This window comes from Sipha flava, unplaced genomic scaffold (assembly GCF_003268045.1).
Source record: "Sipha flava isolate LNK unplaced genomic scaffold, YSA_version1 596_pilon_pilon, whole genome shotgun sequence".
In the NCBI taxonomy this organism is placed as follows: Eukaryota; Metazoa; Arthropoda; class Insecta; order Hemiptera; family Aphididae; genus Sipha; species Sipha flava.
In genome coordinates this window covers 12,336-32,841 of record NW_020273575.1, presented here as the reverse complement: position 1 = coordinate 32,841, position 20,506 = coordinate 12,336, and the positions used below count along the sequence as shown (strand labels likewise).

At 30.2% G+C, this 20,506-nt stretch overlaps 2 protein-coding genes across 2 annotated transcripts; one reads left to right on the top strand and one right to left on the bottom strand.

Annotated features, from left to right (window-relative positions):
• Positions 1–14,951: 14,951 nt before the first annotated feature.
• On the top strand, positions 14,952–18,626 carry LOC112691310 (uncharacterized protein K02A2.6-like). The gene is made up of 5 exons (XM_025565477.1): positions 14,952–15,178; positions 15,233–15,683; positions 16,191–16,794; positions 16,982–18,549; positions 18,612–18,626. The coding sequence occupies exons 1-5, from the start codon at positions 14,952–14,954 to the stop codon at positions 18,624–18,626; spliced, it is 2,865 nt and encodes a 954-aa protein (XP_025421262.1).
• LOC112691309 lies at positions 18,592–19,806 on the bottom strand. Its single transcript, XM_025565476.1, has 4 exons — positions 19,701–19,806; positions 19,393–19,596; positions 19,115–19,276; positions 18,592–19,030 (listed from the first exon to the last, which is right to left on the bottom strand). The coding sequence occupies exons 1-4, from the start codon at positions 19,756–19,758 to the stop codon at positions 18,642–18,644; spliced, it is 813 nt and encodes a 270-aa protein (XP_025421261.1). The 5' UTR covers positions 19,759–19,806; the 3' UTR covers positions 18,592–18,641.
• Positions 19,807–20,506: the final 700 nt, after the last annotated feature.

Sequence of the window (20,506 nt, the reverse complement as noted above, 5' to 3'; positions counted from 1 at the left end):
GATTTCTAAAATTAAAAAAAGATGCCCTTAAATAAACTTATAATATTTGTGTTATTCAATAAAAGGTGTCATAATAGATTACTGAGTTTTAATTGGTATAGGTATACAATTGTTTTTATAAAACATCTGCTACCTTATATTTGCAAATTATGTTGTTATCTAGTGAAAAGAATTTTAATAATAAAAGAAAAAATATTTAAATTATAAAATAAGTGAAGTGGGAATGGTAATTTAAAAAAATGTAAGTAGATAATTTGTTGCGAGCAGTTTTTTTTTACTTATTTGGGCTGGTCAAAAACTTTGCCCCCCTCTATTCAAAACTGAAATGATGCCACTGAATGAATGCCACATAATCTGAAAATCAACCAATTCAGTTATTTTTCTTAATTAATTAACAATTATAAATTTATTATATTATTTAATATTTTAATTTATTTTCTTATAATACAACTTTGTGACAACTATTATAGTATTTATTTAAAACTATGAAATACCTAACTAATAACTTAACCTATGTTATAATATATTTAAATATATAAATTATAATATATTTTAAATTTTAATATTACTTACAAATAATTGTAATTATTATTATTTATGATTTGGTTATCTGTTTAAACAGAAAACGAATAATATTGCTGAGGCATCGCATAGGAGACTCCAGGCACAGCTCAGCATGACAAACCCTACTATTTGGAAATTCATAATAGAACTCAGAAAAGTACAAGCGGAAAGGGATATATATTATGAGTATCTTGTTGCGGGTAATCAACCGCCTACATCAAAAAAAAAAATTTGTGGATGCCGGAAATCGTATTTTAAACATTGTTCAAAATTATAGGAACCGGTCAGTGATCGAGTACCTTAGAGGACTAGCTCACAATTTTGTCATGGATAACTAATAAAAATAAATTAAATAATATATCTTCTTCTTCTTCTTCTCCCTCGCCTTTCTCTCAACTATTTGGGGTATAAAAATCTTATGTGACAACCAATTTAATAATACCAATGATATAGTTAACAAAAATAATCCAATAACCCTTTATTATAATATAATAAAATATATTATTTTATTTACCCTCATAGTTAATAATATAATGTATCTAACTTCATAAAATACAGTTCAAAATATTTGATTATTATGTAAAGTATAGTTATGGCACTATAAATGTGTTTTATTTGTAACTAGCTGATCCCGTGCATTTCGTTGCTCGTTAAATATACCAACTCTATATGACTATAACTTTGTTCAATTCGTTATTTAATATTCGGTGGATGATGTTCTAGATTTAAGTTTTCTGTTGCCCGGAATAAAAATTCTGATTCACAGCAGTATATTATCAGGTTAGGGTAGATCGGGGATCTAGTGCTGTTTGTACGTAAGTGTATGATTTAACTCTAATAAAGTATCTAAGTTATACCAAGTTTGACATAATACGGTGGATTAATATAATCAATTAATACATAATCCTAACCTAACCTTAACGTACTAAAATCCGATGAATAAAAAATACCAAATTTAATATCCTTTTTAAATTAGCCTATCTTCTTCCCACAAATCTGCTCACAAACATTTATGTCCACAAATAATTTAAGACCAAAATGAGCTGAATCGGTCCAGCCGTTCTCGAGTTTTAGCGAGACATACAAACAGCATTCGTTTTTTATTTACTCGTATATAGAAGAAGAAGAAGATTATTAATTATTTTATTGACGTTACGAGAAAAAAAATAAGATAACGGAAAAACGATGGCGATAAATGGTCCGGCGGTGCATAGTCCGTCGGCGAAATGAACGGCGGCGAAATTAATGGCGGCGAAACGTTCGCGGCGAAGTGAACGGCGGCGAAATGATTGCGGCGAATAGTACGGCGGCGAAACGATCGCGGCGAAACGTACTAGACCCATTTTTGAGGGGAGCTGTGTTATTTTCTTTGAAATATGATTCTTGAAGGCATATTATTAGAGGATTATGTTCTTGGATTATCAGTTTGAGCTCATCTTTTTTTTTTAAAAACCGTTTATGTTCCATTGAATAATGGCATAGGTCCTCTGTAGGGGTTTGGTTGGTGCTAGTGATTCATCCAGCTTATTAACTGTTTGTTCTATAGAATTTGTGCGCTTAGGTAGTGTATTTGTATTATTGTTAATGTTGTTGTTATTTGTGATCATTTGATTTTTTTTTTTTTTTTTGTTATTGTGTAATAACTATCACTTCATAATGTTGATTTTTGTTTTTATTCAGTTTGGATGGGCTCAGTGGACAACGCTTTGTCTAGGAGGGAATTACAAAGTCGCGTCAATCTGTTTTTTATGCCTGGAGTATTTATTATAGGCTTGATTTTTTCTATGACCTCGATCATTTCCAGACATGTTATATTGAAATCATCTAAAATTGAAGCCGGGTTTGATACGCCGAGGGAGTTTTCAATTATGAACTTAAACTGTTCGTAATTGATTTTTTTATTGGACATTTCTTCAAATTTGGGTTTGGTGGGTTCGAGTATTTCATCAAGCTTTAAGACTATATTTTCAATGGATTGATTGCGTTTTAATTTTTTGGTTGCTGGTCGCGATATTTTGTTTGTGTTTGGTTTGGAAATAATTTCTTTTAATATATTATCTTGAGTAGTGGATTTGGAGGTAGACGGATCATAAGTTTGGCTTGATGAAGTTGAAGAGAGTGCTGGTCTTTTTTTAATATCAGTTGTATTTGGAGTAATTAATGTGTTGTGATTTGATGTTGTTTCCATCGGGAATGGGTCCTCAAGGAGGGACTTTTGATTTGGGGCTTATGGGATGCTGTTTGTAAAGGTGTCAACGTTTGTATCTTCGAACGTATTGCATATGTTTACATTTATCTTTGTATTTGGGGCTTCTACTGGTGTGTTTTTGCATTGTTTTGTTGTGTGACCTTTGTGTTTGCATAGGTAACAGTGAATTGAGTCATCGTCCAAGATGTTGGATTCTGTCATTCTGTGAGATGTATTTTCGAGTTTAATCAGAATGGATTTTGGTAGTTTTTCGAAATCATCTGGTTTGATGTAAACTTGGCGTCTAAAGCTTATGATGTGAGCTAGTTCTGGGATGTTGAATCCCGCGTTGATATGTGTAATTGGTGATAATATTTGGATTTTATGATATTCTAAGTGTGTTATAATGTTTTCGTTTGGTATATCGGGTGTGACATGCGATATAATAATTTTTTTAGCCGGGTTTATTAACCGTCTAATTTTGATCGTTGTGTGTGTGTTTATTATGATGTTGGGATGGTTATCTACAAGAAAGTCAACCGTGTTTTTGTTATTGAGATATATACAGAATCTGTTATTGGTAATCCGAGAAGCAAATTTTATGTTTTTCATTGGAGTTAATTTGCTGATTGCAATTATGTATTCAATTTGGGGTATGTAGTCAATTGAATCGAAGACTATTGCGTGTTCTTTTTTGGGAAGTGTAGTGTTGAGAGTGGTTTCGGCGAAAGATTTTTTTCCAGAAGCGTATTTTTCTGGTTCATTATTGGAGTTTTGTTGAGATGAGGAATTGATATTATGCACGCTTTGTATATGGTTGGTCTTGTTGATGGAATCGTGATTAGAAATATTTATATCGTTGGTTTTAATTGCGTCGTTGTTGTAGTTGTTATCGGAGTGTTGAGATGAAAGAGGCTCATTAGTCACGTTATCTGCTATGACAACGGAGGGCCCGGTTTTAGATATTGTTGGGACATTTTGATTGTTAGGTGAAACTTTAGATGAGGAAATAAGTCTTTCTTTAAGCTTTTTAATTTTGGTATGAGGATCACCCATTTTTTTGGATGTTTTATTAATTTGTAATGTTAATATGTGTATATGGATCAACGGTTAAAGTTATTCATATTACCTGTACACACGTAGGGCTTCAGTACGCTAACAAGAGCTATAAATGCGAGAGCGCGATAGCGATAAGCGTGTTACTTGATCGGGTGTGCACACGTAACTGTAATATTATTTTATTAGTGAAATTTAAAGGGATCCATATATTACCATATATCGTAGTTTAAAATAATAACAAAAAAAATAAATTATATACTTGTCGTAAGTGCAAGTATTTAATTTACTCATTTAATTTACAATGAATGTAAAGAAACTAAACTTTACCTAAATAAAGATGACAATATTATCTGTGTTTGTATGTTGGATATAATAAATAAGTCAACTCGGTCAGTTTATATGATGCAAAAAATATTGCAAAAAACTAACTTCTTACACAAGTAATAAAAATGAATGTATCGAAAAAAACCATCGTAAAAACACGAATAATATTGTAAAATTTGATAATTGTACGACAACTGTAACCCAAATGAGAGCTATTCTACTGGAACATGTATTTTAACGGAAAATACATGAGTGTTACGCGCTCTTAACGCAATGTTGTAATTGTTTAAAACGCGATAAATTGAAGCGAGATAATGTTATACGGTTTTTATCGACTCTTAATGTAATAGTTTCATTATTTGCATTAATTGAATAAAAAATATCATCGGTTAATACATTTAGTTTGGAATGAGTATAAAGTCCACTAAGAATTGTGTTAAAATTAGATTCAGATATTATGTAATTCCATTTTTCTTCGTCTAATTTCAAAATCTGTTTTGTTAATTCACATTCGAGTAGAATAACAATTTTAATTTGATAATCAACTAAAAATCCAATTGAAATTCTTTTTTTGTTATTAAAAGGTTGAATACTAAAAACTGATTTACATACTACTGTTGAAATCATTATATTTTAATAATATGATGTATAATATAATTAAAAATATTAATAATCAAATTCATCGTGAAAACGTATTGGTGGTTTTGAAATCCTTATGAACTTCCTTATAGTTTTAGTTTTCTTCTCTAAATTATATTTCAGTAACATAATTTTTTTCACTTTTAAATATTTAAAATCGACACTAATAACAATATTCAAAGGAAACATAACTTAAAAAACATATACAATTATTTGCAGCACACTAAATGATGTAACTATTCATTCTAAGTATAAAAATTAACAAGAAAGAAAAAATATGTATCGATATATTTTAAAAAGTTATATTATATACTAACGACATCTAGTTAATTAAAAAATAATTTAATTGTAATAGAAAAATACCAATCAAAAAATTGGTGAAAATTTATTATTTTACAAGAATTACAAAACTGTATAAAGTATAATACAGGTAACTATTGATTGAAGAAAAAAATATAAAAATGTTAAATTGAAAAAAATGCAGCTAATAATATGGTTTAAAATTAAGACAAATTTAAAAACTAAATAAAAGAAGTCAAAATCATAATTTAAAAAGAAGCCAAATTTCATAAATTTACCGTGGTAAAACTAAATAAAAGAAGCCAAAATCATCATTAAAAAGAAGCCAAATTTCGTAAATTACTGCAGCAAAACTACCTCGAAAAATAAAAACTGAAAAACCATGGTCAGAAACCCCATATTATTACTACTTATGGCAATAGATAAAACAAAATAAATTTAAAAAAATAATTAAATATAATAAATATGATTGTATGATTGTATGATTATTATTAACATTTTATGTCTTACCATTTTTTCAGTAAAGACTCTATTGTACAAATTCCATGTCTCAATTGGAAATTCTGGGATCCTTCTCACAACTTCTCTTCTTAGTATGCCAATATAATACATTTCCATCCAATCTAGAATTGGCTGTAATGTAGGCTCTACCCGTTCTAACTCTTCACTTAACATCTCAAAGCTACTGACAACATTTTCAGGAGGAACAAACGCCAAAGAAGTTATCATGTGTGCGTTTAAATTAAAATCTGTATTATTTCTATACGAACTAAAAATAATAATAATATATTATAAATATGTGTACATTGTTTATTTTTTAAATTATTAATTCTTATATTTCAGCTTACGCCATCAATCTTGCAGTTCCAATTTGTTTTTTAAAATTCTAAAGAAGATGGAAAAAACATCCATGAATTTTTACATCAGTAAATTCATTTCTAAATGCATTGTAGATTGCTAATTCAAAGTCCACTGAGAGACTTCCTACATTGATGCCAGGCGATACATTTTTAATTTGTACAAGCATTTTGTTGTATATTGCTTGACTTTTACTGGGAAATATAGCATAAATGCATTGATGTACACCTCTATTTCGACATCCTAAAATAACAAAAACCTGGGAAAATAGTGTGGGAGCTATTTTAAAAGTCCCATCAACAAAACATTGTTCAAATGTTGCTAATATCTAAATAAAAATCCAAAAATTAGAAATTTTATAAAAAGTAATTGGAATTTATCATTAATAATGATGATTTAATATTATCAACATAATTTTAGAACATACTTCTATACCTCTTTGACGGCCAAATAATAGAATTCCATTATTTTCAGGGCCAGTATCACATAATAAAAATTGTTCAAATACTCCAGATTCGACTTAATACTCCTTAAAACTATCTGGTATAACTAAATCAATTAATGTCAATGGGGCAACAGGAATTTGTGGTCCATTTTGACGTCTTGCCCGTCGCACAGTTTTTTTTAATGCACTTATTGATGGTAAAGCTCCTTTACCAGCAATAGATACCCCTCCTAAATAAATAAAAAAAATATAAGCCAGAGTACATACCAATGTAAATTTATTTATACTTTTATTCTTAAGCTAATTATTGAATTAGGTAACTATTTTAACTTAAAAAATTTAGTAATAGATTAATGTTAATAACTACTAATGAGCATCTATTCTAATACATAAAAAGAATAATAAAAAAAATTTAATTTTACATTTAAATAAATTGATTAATACTGAAATAGCTATTCTATTCATATTATACATAATATTACGGATTTATAATTTACGCTCTAGTGTCATGCTATAATCTTATAGTTCCTTTTTTTGCTACCATTTTAGGTGGCTCTAATACTGTGACAACCCCAGTATCATCAACATTATAAATACGATCACCAGACATTGGATTTTTTTGTAATACATGTTCATATAAATCAAAAAAATTCATAACATTGGTTTTATTAAAGGATGTTGCTCGTGACAAGCTAGTTTTTTCAGGCTTTCTTATAGCTAAATCTACGTGTCGTGTCATGAAACCAGTAAACCAGTCAATTCCAGCTATAAGATTTTTATTCCAGGAAGGAGGAACTTCTATATTACACCCTTTGGCATAATCAAATGCAAGTTTTCTAATTTGTGTTGTGGTTAACCCATAGTTTATCTTTAAAAATTTAATTATGTATTCGACTAATAGCAATTCAGATGTTTAGGTAAATACTTGTTTGACACTATACTTGAATTGGAATTTGGAATTTTAATTTCTTCAACTGCTGTTTTTATCTTGACCTCTAAGTCATCATCGACTACCTTCTTTTTTTCATAATTTCGCACCATATTCTAAACATACAAATACAAAATAAGAAATATTAAGTTAAAATAATATTCAAATCTACCCCATAAATGAAAATTCAAATCCACCCCGTACTAAAATAGTCAATAATAATCGTAATATACATATTAATAATTATAAATAACGTATGCACGTTAAATATATTACTAGGCAACAATATTTTGAATAGGAATGCATAATTCAATACTTACGATTTTTAATCTTAGTTCCCAAAAATCTCTTACGGAACACACTTTTTTTTTTTTAAAAAAAAGTCAATTAATCACATTATCATTTCTGTTTATCACAAAATTGTTCAAAAATGCCTGATAATCACATATGGTTTACAAAACAGTGTAACCAACCTAGCTTATCATTTGTATAATTATAAATAATCTGTAACAAATTATATTAGACAAATTCAAATGTACCCCGCATTCAAATCTGTCCCATTCTCCCCTACATTCAATTTTTTTTTTTTAAGTGTTTTTTATATAACATTTTAGTAAATAAACTAATATTTTATAAATTGTAACTAGTATGTTATTGTTTATGGCGTAGGGAAAGTGGCGCGCCCATCGCCCAATGTACTTAGGTACATTGCAATAGCCTTACCCTGACCTTAATTAGTTGGGGTAGTCTGGTCCTCCAGGTTGGGGGTTGATCGTAGGGCTAACAACCCTACATCATAAAACAAAACAACGTTAAGAAACCACAAAACAAGCCTCGGAATTGGAACAAAACGGGACAACGACTGGAAACGGAAACTGGCATCAAAATTGGTACTTGGAATGTTAGAACGCTGAATAAAACTGGGGCGTTACAGTGTATTCTGAATGCCATTAAAAATTATAATATTTCTATATTAGCCCTACAAGAAATGAGGTGGTCTGGAGAAGGAAGTCTCAAAAAGGATGACAAAACTATTTTTTATATTGGAAATAGGGATGGAAAGTTCGAAAACGGAGTAGGATTTGTAGTAAGTGAGAATATATTACCATATGTTAAAGATTTCCAGGCAATAAATGAGCGTATATGCTACATACGGATAACTGGACGCATATTTGATCTTATAATTATAAATTGTTACGCACCAACTGAAGACAAGCGAGATGAAATCAAAGAAGATTTTATTATGAAGATCTTGACAGGATATGCGATATAACATCTAATTATTCTGTTAAAATAGTTCTTGGGGATTTCAATGAGAAAATAGGCAAGGAGGAGGTATATAGACCAACGATTGGCAGAGATAGCCTCCATGACACAAGCAACGACAATGGTACTCGTCTAATTAATTTCTGCATGACAAATGGAATGGTCTTAAGTAGTACATATTTCCCTAGAAAGGATATCCATAAACAGACATGGGTTAGTGGTAAAATTATCAAATGGTAAAAAATCAAATAGATCATGTAATGATTCAAAATAGACACAAAGGATGTATACAAAACGTCAGAACCTATAGGGGTGCCGATGCGGATTCTAATAATTATTTAGTTATAGCAAGATTTATGACAAGATTATCGGTACATTGGAGAGAAAAGAAAGGAAAACCATCAGAAAAATATTGTACTGAAAAGTTTGCGGAAGAACATGTCTCGAATGAATTCGCTCATACAACGCACCATGAAATGCTAAGACTAAATAATGAAAATAACGAAAATAATGAGGAGAATGTAGAACATATATGGAAAAAAATAAAGACGACAGTGATAAATAGTACAAAAAACTGCCTAGGAGTAAGAAAAAATAGCAAAAAGAAAAACTGGTTTAATGAAAAGTGCAAAGAAACTGTAGATAGAAGAAATAAATTGAGGAAAATAGTGCTAAGAAATCCAACGGATGAAAATCTAGAACGATACAAAGCGAGCAAAGTAGAAACCAACAAAACGCTCAGGAAAGAAAAAAGACAGGAAGAAAAAAGAAAAATTAAAGAAATAGAAAATAACAGATTCAACTCCAAGAAATTCTTTAGCAATAGTAAAGATATCAAACAGGGATATAAACAACAAATTAGGATGGTAAGAAATCAGGCTGGAGACTTACTAACAAATGAAAAGAATATAGCAGAAGAGTTTAAAAACTACTATAAAATGTTGCTTAATAATAAAACAGCCTCCAGACCATCTACTGCGGCCCACATACAATATACCACGGCGGAGCCATATATTAGTAATCCCTCGAGACTCGAAGTCAACGAGAGTATAAATAAACTTAAGAATAATAAGGTCCCAGGAGAAAGTAATGTAGTAGCAGAATTATTTAAAAATAGTGGGGAGATTCTGAAAAACGAAGTATGGAAAATGATCAATCTTACCTGGGATAAAGAAGTACTTCCTGAGGAGTGAAATGTGTCGATATTATGCCCAGTGTTTAAAAAAGGAGACGCACTAAACACAAAAAACTATAGAGGAATTTCTTTATTAGATACATGCTATAAAGTATTATCAATAATTCTCTTAGAGCGGATTACTCCATACGCTGAGGAGATTTTAGGACGATACCAATGTGGATTTAGAAAAGGAAGGTCAACTACAGATCAAATATTTATCCTGAGACAAGTAATGGAGAAATACTATGAATTCGACAAAGACCTCTATATGGTATTCGTCGACTATAAGCAGGCGTACGATAGTATAAATAGGGAAGAGTTATGGAACACATTGCTCCACTTTGGAATACCGAAAAAATATGTTAACATGGTAAAGTTATGCAATAATAAAACAGAGTGCAAAGTGAAATTTCTGGGACAACTATCATCGACCTTTGAAATAAAGTCGGGCCTACGGCAAGGAGATGCTTTGTCCCCAACCCTGTTCAATTTAGGCCTCGAAAGGGTGATTCGAGAAATAAACCATAGTCATCAAGTTGAGGTGGTAAATAAAGAATTAATATTGGCATACGCAGATGACATTGTAATTTTAGGAAACACAAGACAAGATATCACCCAGACAATGTCTAACCTCGTGAAGGCCAGCAAAAGAATGGAACTTTGTATCAACGAAGAAAAAACAAAATGTATGGTACTCTCCAGGATAAGAGAAGATCAGCCTAATCTACAAATAGATAATTTCACATTTGAAAGTGTAGAAAATTTTAAGTATCTGGGTGTGAACATAAACAATAAAAACGACATGCATCAGGAAATAGTTGAACGGTTAGCAAGTGGAAACCGATGCTACCATAGCATCCAAAAGTTATTGAAATCTAAATTGCTGTCGAGAAGGTCGAAAACACTACTCTATAGCAGTTATCTGAGACCAATAGTTACTTACGCGTGTGAGACTTGGTCTACGACGAAAGGCGATAACAAAAAATTGGCAATATTTGAAAGAAAAGTTTTGAGAAAAATTTTTGGCCCGGTGTACAATCCCGATCTAAGAACATTCGAAAGGCGGAAAAACGAAAATTTGTACCAATTGTATGGAAAACCAACAATATTAACGTTTATAAGAACTAGGAGAATGGAGTGGTTTGGACATATTTGGAAAGCTGAAGATGATATACTCAAAAAGGTCATAACCACTACGATACAAAAAAAACGACCACTGGGTAGACCGCGAACGAGATGGAAGGATGCTGTGGAGAAGGACGTTCAATTGGTGGATGTGAATGCGTCTGTTGAATTAGCACTCAACAGAGAAAGGTGGAGAGACTTACTCGTGGCAGCTCAGGTCCTTCAAGGACCGTTAAGCTAAAGGAAGAAGAAGAAAATGTTATTGTTTATTATATTAATTTTACCTATACACTGGTTAATTGTTACAGCTGGTATTTCCATTGTGTTTATAGCTCTTCTTTTCAAATTGCTAATTGTTTAAGCCATCTATTTAAAACATTTATTATATTAATTAAAGATTTTTTTAGATGCGGAACAAACATTTATCTAAAAAAAAAATCACAAAAATAACTTAGATAAGGGCTAGCACCCCATGGCCAAGTGAATAAATTAGGTACGTAACCATTTGGAAGTTAATCACATTTTTAAAATAGGAACAAGGAAAAAGGTATTATACAAATTAAATCTATTGAATAAACGAATTAAATTAAAAACTGAATACATTTTCAGATAAAGTTGGAAAAATTAATTTCTAGAGAGCGAAATCCTAATAGCCAAATAATGTATATTATATTAGAATCATGATGAAATGAAATTGAATTTGTGAAAAAATGCAATGAAATTGAAAAGGAAAATTGGAAGCACTTATTTGCTTAAGAGAAATCGTTCTACAACCCTAAATTTTAAAATTGAATTGTGTTTAAAATATATTTTTTTTAATATTATTAATATAATTTAATTGTAAAAATTTATCTCTGATTGGGTGACAAAAAAAAAAAAATCATTTTTTTGATATTTTTTGTGTTGAAGATACTTTGACGGAAACATTTTTACTGTAGATATTTTTTTATAACACCTTTTTTTCAGTAAAAAAATTGTAATCTCTAAAATCATTCATTTTATTTAAAATGTATAATTTTTAATAATTTAAATTAATTTTAAAACAATTTACAAATTTTTTTTTTTGTTACAATATGTGTAAAAAGAAATAAAAAAAATGTTAAAATTTAACTATTTCGAGTTAGGTATTGAGTGTTTACTATTGATTCATCAAAAATACAATATATGGAATAAAATAGGTCTATCAATGAGTATTGATTATAATTTATATTATCTCTACAACCACAGGAGACTTATCCGTAAAAATTATTTATAAATATATAAATAATTATGTACATGGTATGTACCAGTGGTATACGTAGGATTTTTTTCAAGAGGGGCGTTGTAATATACATGAATTTTTTTTACTCATCACTGAAAAATCTCTTACCACTTTGTTATAAAACAACAATGTAATAATATAATCTATAAAAATAATATAAATATGAAATAAGAGAAATAATTAAAATATATATATATATATATATATATATATATAATCATAATATAAATATAGTATACATAGTTATAAAATAGTCAGTATGACGGTTTTGTTTTGCTAATATTTTAATAACCTCCTCAACATCGACTTCACGATGAATATTCTGTACTACAAAGCCTTAAATGGCCAACAGAATTTCGAAAATTAATAATAATTCTTTTTGATGTGGAAGAACTTCTTTCTGGTTCACACGATGTAATATGAAGTGTTGCAAAAGTATGAAGCAATTTGAATACATTTGGAAAAAAGTCTTTATTGCACTTATCAAGAACATCTAGATTCTATAAGAGCGTATACACTTAATTTTTGAAAATGTATACGCCAAAGTTTTAATTTTACTTCAAAAACGTCTTAATCAACATTATCTGAATAACATTCACTGAATCTTTGATTACTTGGTTATCTTAAGTTTCATAAGAAATTAGAAAAGAAATGTTAGATATTGTATTTTTATGGTTCAAAAATCGTTCATTTAACTGTTGAATTAAGTTGTCCACAAAAATTTTATGCGGGCACGAGGCTATTTTTGGATAGTGGCTCTAGTGTATAATAAATAAATATTAATAATATAATAATAAAAAATTCTATACTGTTGTTTTTGTATAATGTATGCTTTATGGCGATGAAAAATTAAAAGCTTGCGTATACCCTTGATGGACAAATTTTCTTAAAGGTATACAAATTAAAAAATAAATATTTCAACAATTTACCTAATATAATAAATAATCGTAAGTAAAATGATTTATTTAGGAATTAAGATATTTAAAATTTTTACTTTTTGGTGTTTGATATACACAAAAAAAATTAAGAGTTCATGGAGATTATAAAACAAAATATTTTCCTCTGGAACTAAAATATTTTTAAATTTTGTTTTTTATTTGATATTTAATGTAATATTAATCAACAATTTTTTTTTTTATTATTAAATAATTATGCTATTTAAATATGTATTTTTTTCTTATTTAATTTATCCCCTTCATGCATAACTTTTTATTTATCCCTGAAAAAAAATGAGGTTATAGTAAAAGACGTCAGGATCACGAGAAAAATAGTTAAAAAAATATTTGAGTCAAACTTTTCCTTAAAGTTGATCAAAGTTTAATTTGTGCCAAATATGGCACTATATGCACCAAAAGTTTGTTTTCGCCATATTTGGCCATCATGCATTAAAGTATACAATTTTTATTTGTGCCATTTCTGGCCACCATGCATTAAAGAATACAATTTTTATTTGTGCCATTTCTGGCCACCATACACTCAATATAATAAATGCTCTATGTGTGGTATTTGTTTTCTGTAAACAATGGTATCTATTTGTACTTTTTATTTGAAAATTTTAATTATTAATTAAAATATAATAAAATAATAATAATTATAATAATAACTAAATAAAACAATCTTTTTTTTTTTTCATCACAAATTATAATATGTAAGCATACAAATTATCAATATTAATTAAAATATAACAAAATAATAATAATTATAATAATAAAAACTAAATAAAATAGTCTTTTGTTTTTTTTTTTATCACAAATTAAATTCTTAGAAGTTATAAAGATTGTCATCAGACTATATAGATTTGCAATGTATAATATTATGTACATGTCAGTTATCACTGTGTATGAAATAATAAAAAGCAATTTCTGTGTTGATTTATACATAGTGGTGTAATACATTTAGAACAAGATATCATTGTCTTAAAGTTGCATGATGGGTACTTACAATGGACACGGTTTTTTTCATATATTGGATAGTGGTCCATTCCATCAAGTCGTATCTCTTCTGCTGGCAGCTCCATACAAGGTCCATTTTTCTTTTTTTTAGTATTGTATAAAGCTTCTGTTGTACTTTTTGTCAGCAGTGGACGACCTCTTCTTCTTGAGCTTGGTTTTAAAACCTCACATAAAACTTCTGATATCAATAGTTTAAAATCTAATAATGGTATATAGGTATCTGGGTAAACTCTACGGTACAAAAGCCAGGCATTTACTACACATAAATCTATCATGTGATAAAAAATTTTCATGTAATATTTTTTAGATTTTGTAGATATTCTGTAATAACCTAACATTGAATCGAGTAAATCCACTCCCCCCATATTCGAATTATAAACTTCAACTGACTTTGGACATGGTATCATCTTGTATGTTTTTATTGACCTGAAGAACCGTTTTTTTTTCTACAATAGGTTGGCTTCCAACGTAGGTTGATACCAATGTCACAATTTGGTTGTCAAACCATGAAACTGCAGTTATTTTAACATCGTCAATTGTTGTAGTTTTTTCACACATAGCTCCTCTTCCTTCTTTTTGAAATTCTTTTTTAGTTGGCATTGTAAGTCCTTTTAAACGGTTTAAACGAGCTGTTCCTAAAGGAAGTATACCTTCTGTTACTTATAGCTATAGCCTATAACTGATTATTTGTTATCTACAATAGCGGCTATATGTTCATGATAAAATAAAACCAGTCAGCTTTTAGCACTCATGCGTAGCACTTTATTTTGACCTGACACACTCCTCGCACGATGCAACATGGCGCAGTCTAGAAGAATCTGAAAATTGTGTATTGTATATTTGAATTTTGAATTGTTGTTGAACCATGGAGTACAATAAACCAGATGCGTTGGTTTTAACAGGTAATTTGTCAGAAAATTGGCGCGTTTTTCGTGAAGCGTTCGAGATTTACATTGAGGAGGCTGGTCTAACGACAGCGTCTAACAAACGTCAGGTGGCCATTTTTCTTAACCTTGTTGGTAAAGAGGGCCTAGAGAGGTATAACACTCTCAAGTTTGAAAACGTCGAAGACAATAAGAAAATTGATCAAGTGTTAACCGCGTTTCAAAATTATTGCAAACCAAAAAAAAATATTCTACACTCCAGGTATATATTTTATAAACGGTCTCAAAAAGAAAATGAGTCTATTGAGGAGTTTCTGTCAGCGTGTCGTGGTTTGATAAAAGATTGTGAATTTAAATTCTATGAAGAAATTTTACGTGACAAAATTGTTCTTGACACGAGAGATAGCGAGACTCGCGACAAGTTATTTAAGCAAGCTGATGTTACTCTTGAAGCTGCAATAGAAACCCTTCGTATTGCTGAAATTCAACGAAAAGAACTCAATCAAATGAAGGAGATTGGTGAAAAACAAAATGAAGTAAATGCAGTTCATTCAAAAGTACGTGGTGGTAAGCATACATATCAAGCTCAACAGAACAACGGTAACAACGGACATCGTGGTCAATGTCAAACGAATCAACGACAGGCAAAAGGAAAAGGATATAGTCAACAGGAGGAGTCACCACAGGTTTTCAAAAATACGGGTAATTTTTCTGTAAGTAATAAAAAAACGAATAATAATTGTAATCGGTCTGTTAAATTATGTAAATATTGTAATTTTATGCACGACAAAGGCAAATGTCCTGCGTATGGTAAAAAATGTTTAAAATGTAACAAATTTAATCATTTTCAAAGTGTTTGTAAATCTGAGATTGCATTTGTTGAAAACGTTGATGGGCTGAGTAATGATCATTATTTTTGTTCTACGGTATATACAATGAATACTTTGGCTGTTTCCTGGTCTGAGACTATTCTCGTTGAAAATAAAGGTATTAATTTTAAACTGGATACTGGCTCTGATGTTAATCTACTGACCTTAAATGATTTTAACTTAATTAAAAATGATTGTCCTTTTAAAAACTTAGTAGTTAATAGGCAACCAATAAATTTACAGGCATATGGTGGTAGTAATATTAATACATATTTTACAGTTGATTTAAAAGTAAAATTAAGAGAAAAAGAATATATTCTAAATTTTGTAATTGTTGATAATCATTGCAAGGCAATTTTAGGTCTGCATAGCTGTATACATTTAGGTCTTATAAATAAAGTAGAAAATGTTGATAAGATTTTAAGTCGTAATGATGTACTGGAGAATTATTGCACGGTTTTTACAGGTCTTGGTAACTTTCCCGATGAATATAGCATACAATTAAAGCCCAATGCAATACCTGTTACGAATGTTTCACATAGAGTTCCTATTAATATCCAAAATAAGATGAAATGTGAATTACATCGATTAGTGTCAGAAAAAATAATTAGAGAAATAAATGAGCCGACTGAGTGGGTAAATAGATTAGTGATTGTTGAAAAGAAAAATTGGAGTATGAGATTATGTCTTGATCCACGCGATCTAAATGAAAATATAATTCGTGAATATTGTGTAATCCCTACATTATCAGACTTATCGTCAAAACTGAAAAATGCAAAGGTCTTTTCTGTTTTTGATTTGAAAGATGGTTTTTGGCAAATAAAATTAGATTTAGAGAGTTCTAAATTATGTACGTTTGGTACTATGTTTGGTACTTTTTGTTTTAATAGACTTCCTTTTGGAATAAATAATGCAGCTGAAATATGTCAAAAATGGAATATGAAAGTGTTTGGAGGTATTGAAAATGTATTTATATATCTTAATGATATTTTAATTTTTGATGACACTGAGGCTCAACATGATTGTGCATTAAAACAGGTTATAGATTTGGCTATGAAAAATAATATTAAATTTAATAAAAACAAAATTCAATATAAGGTAGATAAAGTTAATTTTACTTGGACATATATTTTCATATGAAGGCATGAAATTAGATGGTGATCATATTAAATCTATTTTCGAGTATGAGATACCAAAAACTATAAAAGATTTACAAAGATTCTTAGGTATGGTTAATTATGTCGGAAAATTTATTCCTAATCTGGCAATGTTGACTAAACCACTAAGAGATCTTATTAAAAAGAATAATGAGTTTGTATGGACATCAATACATAATGAGTGTGTAAATAAACTTAAAACAATAATTGCTAGTCCCTCTGTACTTAGAAACTATGATAACACAAAAGAAGTGATTATACAGACAGATAGTAGTAAATTTGCCATTGGATGTGTTTTGTTACAAGAAGGCAGACCAGTCTGTTTTAAATCGAAAAGCTTATCTGAAACCGAAATTAACTACGGACAGGTTGATAAGGAATTTCTGTCAGTCTTATTTGCGTGTAAGGTATTTCATCATTATATTTATGGTAGGCGTGTGACAGTTCAAACAGATCACCTTCCTTTAATTTCACTAATGAAAAAGAACATAAACGACATTCCGTCTAAAAGACTTCAATGCATTAATGTCAAATTATCACGATATGATATTAATCTTATACATGTACCGGGGAAAAAAATGTTTATCGCAGATGCACTAAGTCGAGCGTGTATATCGTCTCAAGATAACGATGTTGATATCGATGTCTCCGATGTAGTCCATTCAATTAATATGTCTACAAATATTCGAAATGAGTTTGTACACGAAACAATTAAAGATGATTTATTAAAACAATTAGTATACGTGTGCAAGAATGGCTGGCCTAACCAAAACAATAAGGTCTCGCGTGAGCTTAAACCATACTTTAGTATGCGTTACCAAATAGCATTTGAGGACGATTTACTTTTTCTTAATAATCGTGTGTTTGTCCCTATTAGGTTACAGAATAGAATTTTATTTAAACTACACGAAGCTCATCTTGGAATTTGTAAAACTAAAACGAGAGCACGTTCTTTATTTTATTGGAAAGGTTTAGATAAAGATATCGAGGAATATATTGGTAGCTATGCAGTATGTAATAAATTTAGGAGCGAGAATACTAAAGACCCTATGATATGTCAAGAAGTTCCTAATCTACCTTTTGAGAAAGTTGCATGTGATATTTTGGATTATGGGAAAGATACTTACCTAGTACTAGTTGATTACTATTCCGGTTGGCTTGAATTAAATTATTTATCTTCTAAAACCTCAAGTCAAATAATTAAAATACTAAAAGTTATTTTTTCGATACACGGGATTCCAAAGCAACTTGTGGCAGACAATATGCCTTTTAATTCTAACGAATTTCAGAATTTTGCGACTGATTGGGAATTTGTTTTAACTACGTCAAGCCCTAGATACCCAAAATCTAACGGACTTGCGGAAAAAGGTGTAAGTATTGCGAAATCAATACTAAAAAGATCGGATGAAGGTAAAGTTGATAAGCAACTAATGTTGTTAGAATATCGTAACAGTGCTATTATTGGCTCTAAGTTTTCCCCAGCACAACTTTTAATGAGTCGCATTTTAAGATCGAAAATTCCAATCTTAAACAACTCTCTAAAGCCTACTTTAGTAAATAATTTTAATTTAATACGTGAAAATAAGAATATAAAAACAAAATTATATTACGATAGAAATGCCAAAGTTAAAAATAATAATGATTTTCAACCGGGCCAAAAAATTATGTTTAGAGATCTATTAACTAAAACGTGGAAGCCAGGTAAAATCATCAATAAATATAATACGCCTAGATCATATGTTTTCAGTGATGACACGGGTAATAAGAAACGACGAAATATTGTACATTTAAGGCCTGCCGGTAAACAGCTCAGGTATAATTGGTATAAAGATAATAACGTTGTTTTGAAGCCTAGTTGGATACGTAAGCGACGTATTGTACCTCCAACTAAGTTTAATTTATAATTATTATTATGTATTTTTTGAAATACATTTTGTTTCTTTGAACTTTTTAACTTTTGTTTTTTTTTTAAAGCTCTACAAGTTAGACTAGCACCATCTCTAACTTCACTGCCAATAGCACAACCATCAACATCTACATTTAGCAAAATAAAAGCATACAAATAAACTAACATGCACAAATTAGCTACAATTAAATTAACTATATAGTATTACATACGTATAACTTGAGGAATTACTGTACTATCATAAACATCATCTGATTTGCCGTCAACAGTTGAATTCAAAAAATCAAATCCTGAGATGTCATGCAAATCATGCAATATATTATCATGTTTTGGAGTGCTGCACATAGGTAATGCAACTAAGCCATCAGGTATTCCTAATTAAATATAAAAGATAATTTAAATTACTTAGTATTTAGGTATATTAAAATTAAATTATGCACCTATAAGTAGCAACTAAATATAATAGAACAAATTTAAATATGGCACTTACCCACAGGTAAATTTAATGTTGGATATGCGTTTGCATTTAATCGTTTTGTACCAGGACTTGAACAATTATCAGCAAAATGAACAGAACAAATATATTTGTTTTTGAACTTAGGATTGTCATCCGCTGTAAAGCCCACAGTTTTAATCCATTCCAATCGTCGTGCAAAATCTTTATTCTCATTAGGAAAACGATGACAAACCATGTCTACAATGAATACAATGAATACAATAAATACAATAAATAGATATACACAAGCAACTAAATTCAAAATTTACAATAACAATAATGTATACTTAGTAGGTACTTACTTTTGGAAGTACAGCCTTTAACGACGCATTTTGACTGGTTTTTATATTCTCCGGACATTTTTATCAGTAACGTAATGAGCACTGAACGTAAAGTATAAAATAATAGTTAAATGGTGTGATATAAGCAAGTGCCAAGTATGCTACCGAAAATGACCGATTAAACAATAAAAAATTTGATGCTGAACGTTAGATTTGTATACACGTGCGTAAAACCGTAAACCATAGATAAAAGCAGTGGCGCGACTGCGCGTGTGCCGACCGCCACCTGGTAGGACAACAGCGCTCCCGGGGACTGCCATATGAAACTACAATGGAACATTTTGTTCATTAGGAGTGGCACTAACCTGGGCGGCACTTACAACACGGTTGGTCGAAGTTGACCAGTGCTCTAACCTGATGGCCGAGAGACGCTGATTCAACCACCAAACGACGGACGACGCGACGATACACTTGCTACGGACGGCGCGACGATATATTGGCTACGAACGGCGATTGATGCACCGAAAAGCACAGCTAATACACGAATAGCCGAGCGAATGACAGTCCTCTAACTTAAAGCCGAAAGGACTGTGCACCGCTAACTTTGTAATGTGATAGCTGAATGCTCCGGAACTGATAATTATTCGGTGTTCTCAAGGGGTTTATATATTCATAACGTCTGTTGACTATATCACCGAATCTCCGGGTATTTGTTCTTTAATACTTAATATTATTGATGATTGGTATTCATATACCATGTTGTTGTTTCTAACTGTGTATTAGTGGTGTTACAATTGATAATTATCAACTTTGTGGTGATAATTAAC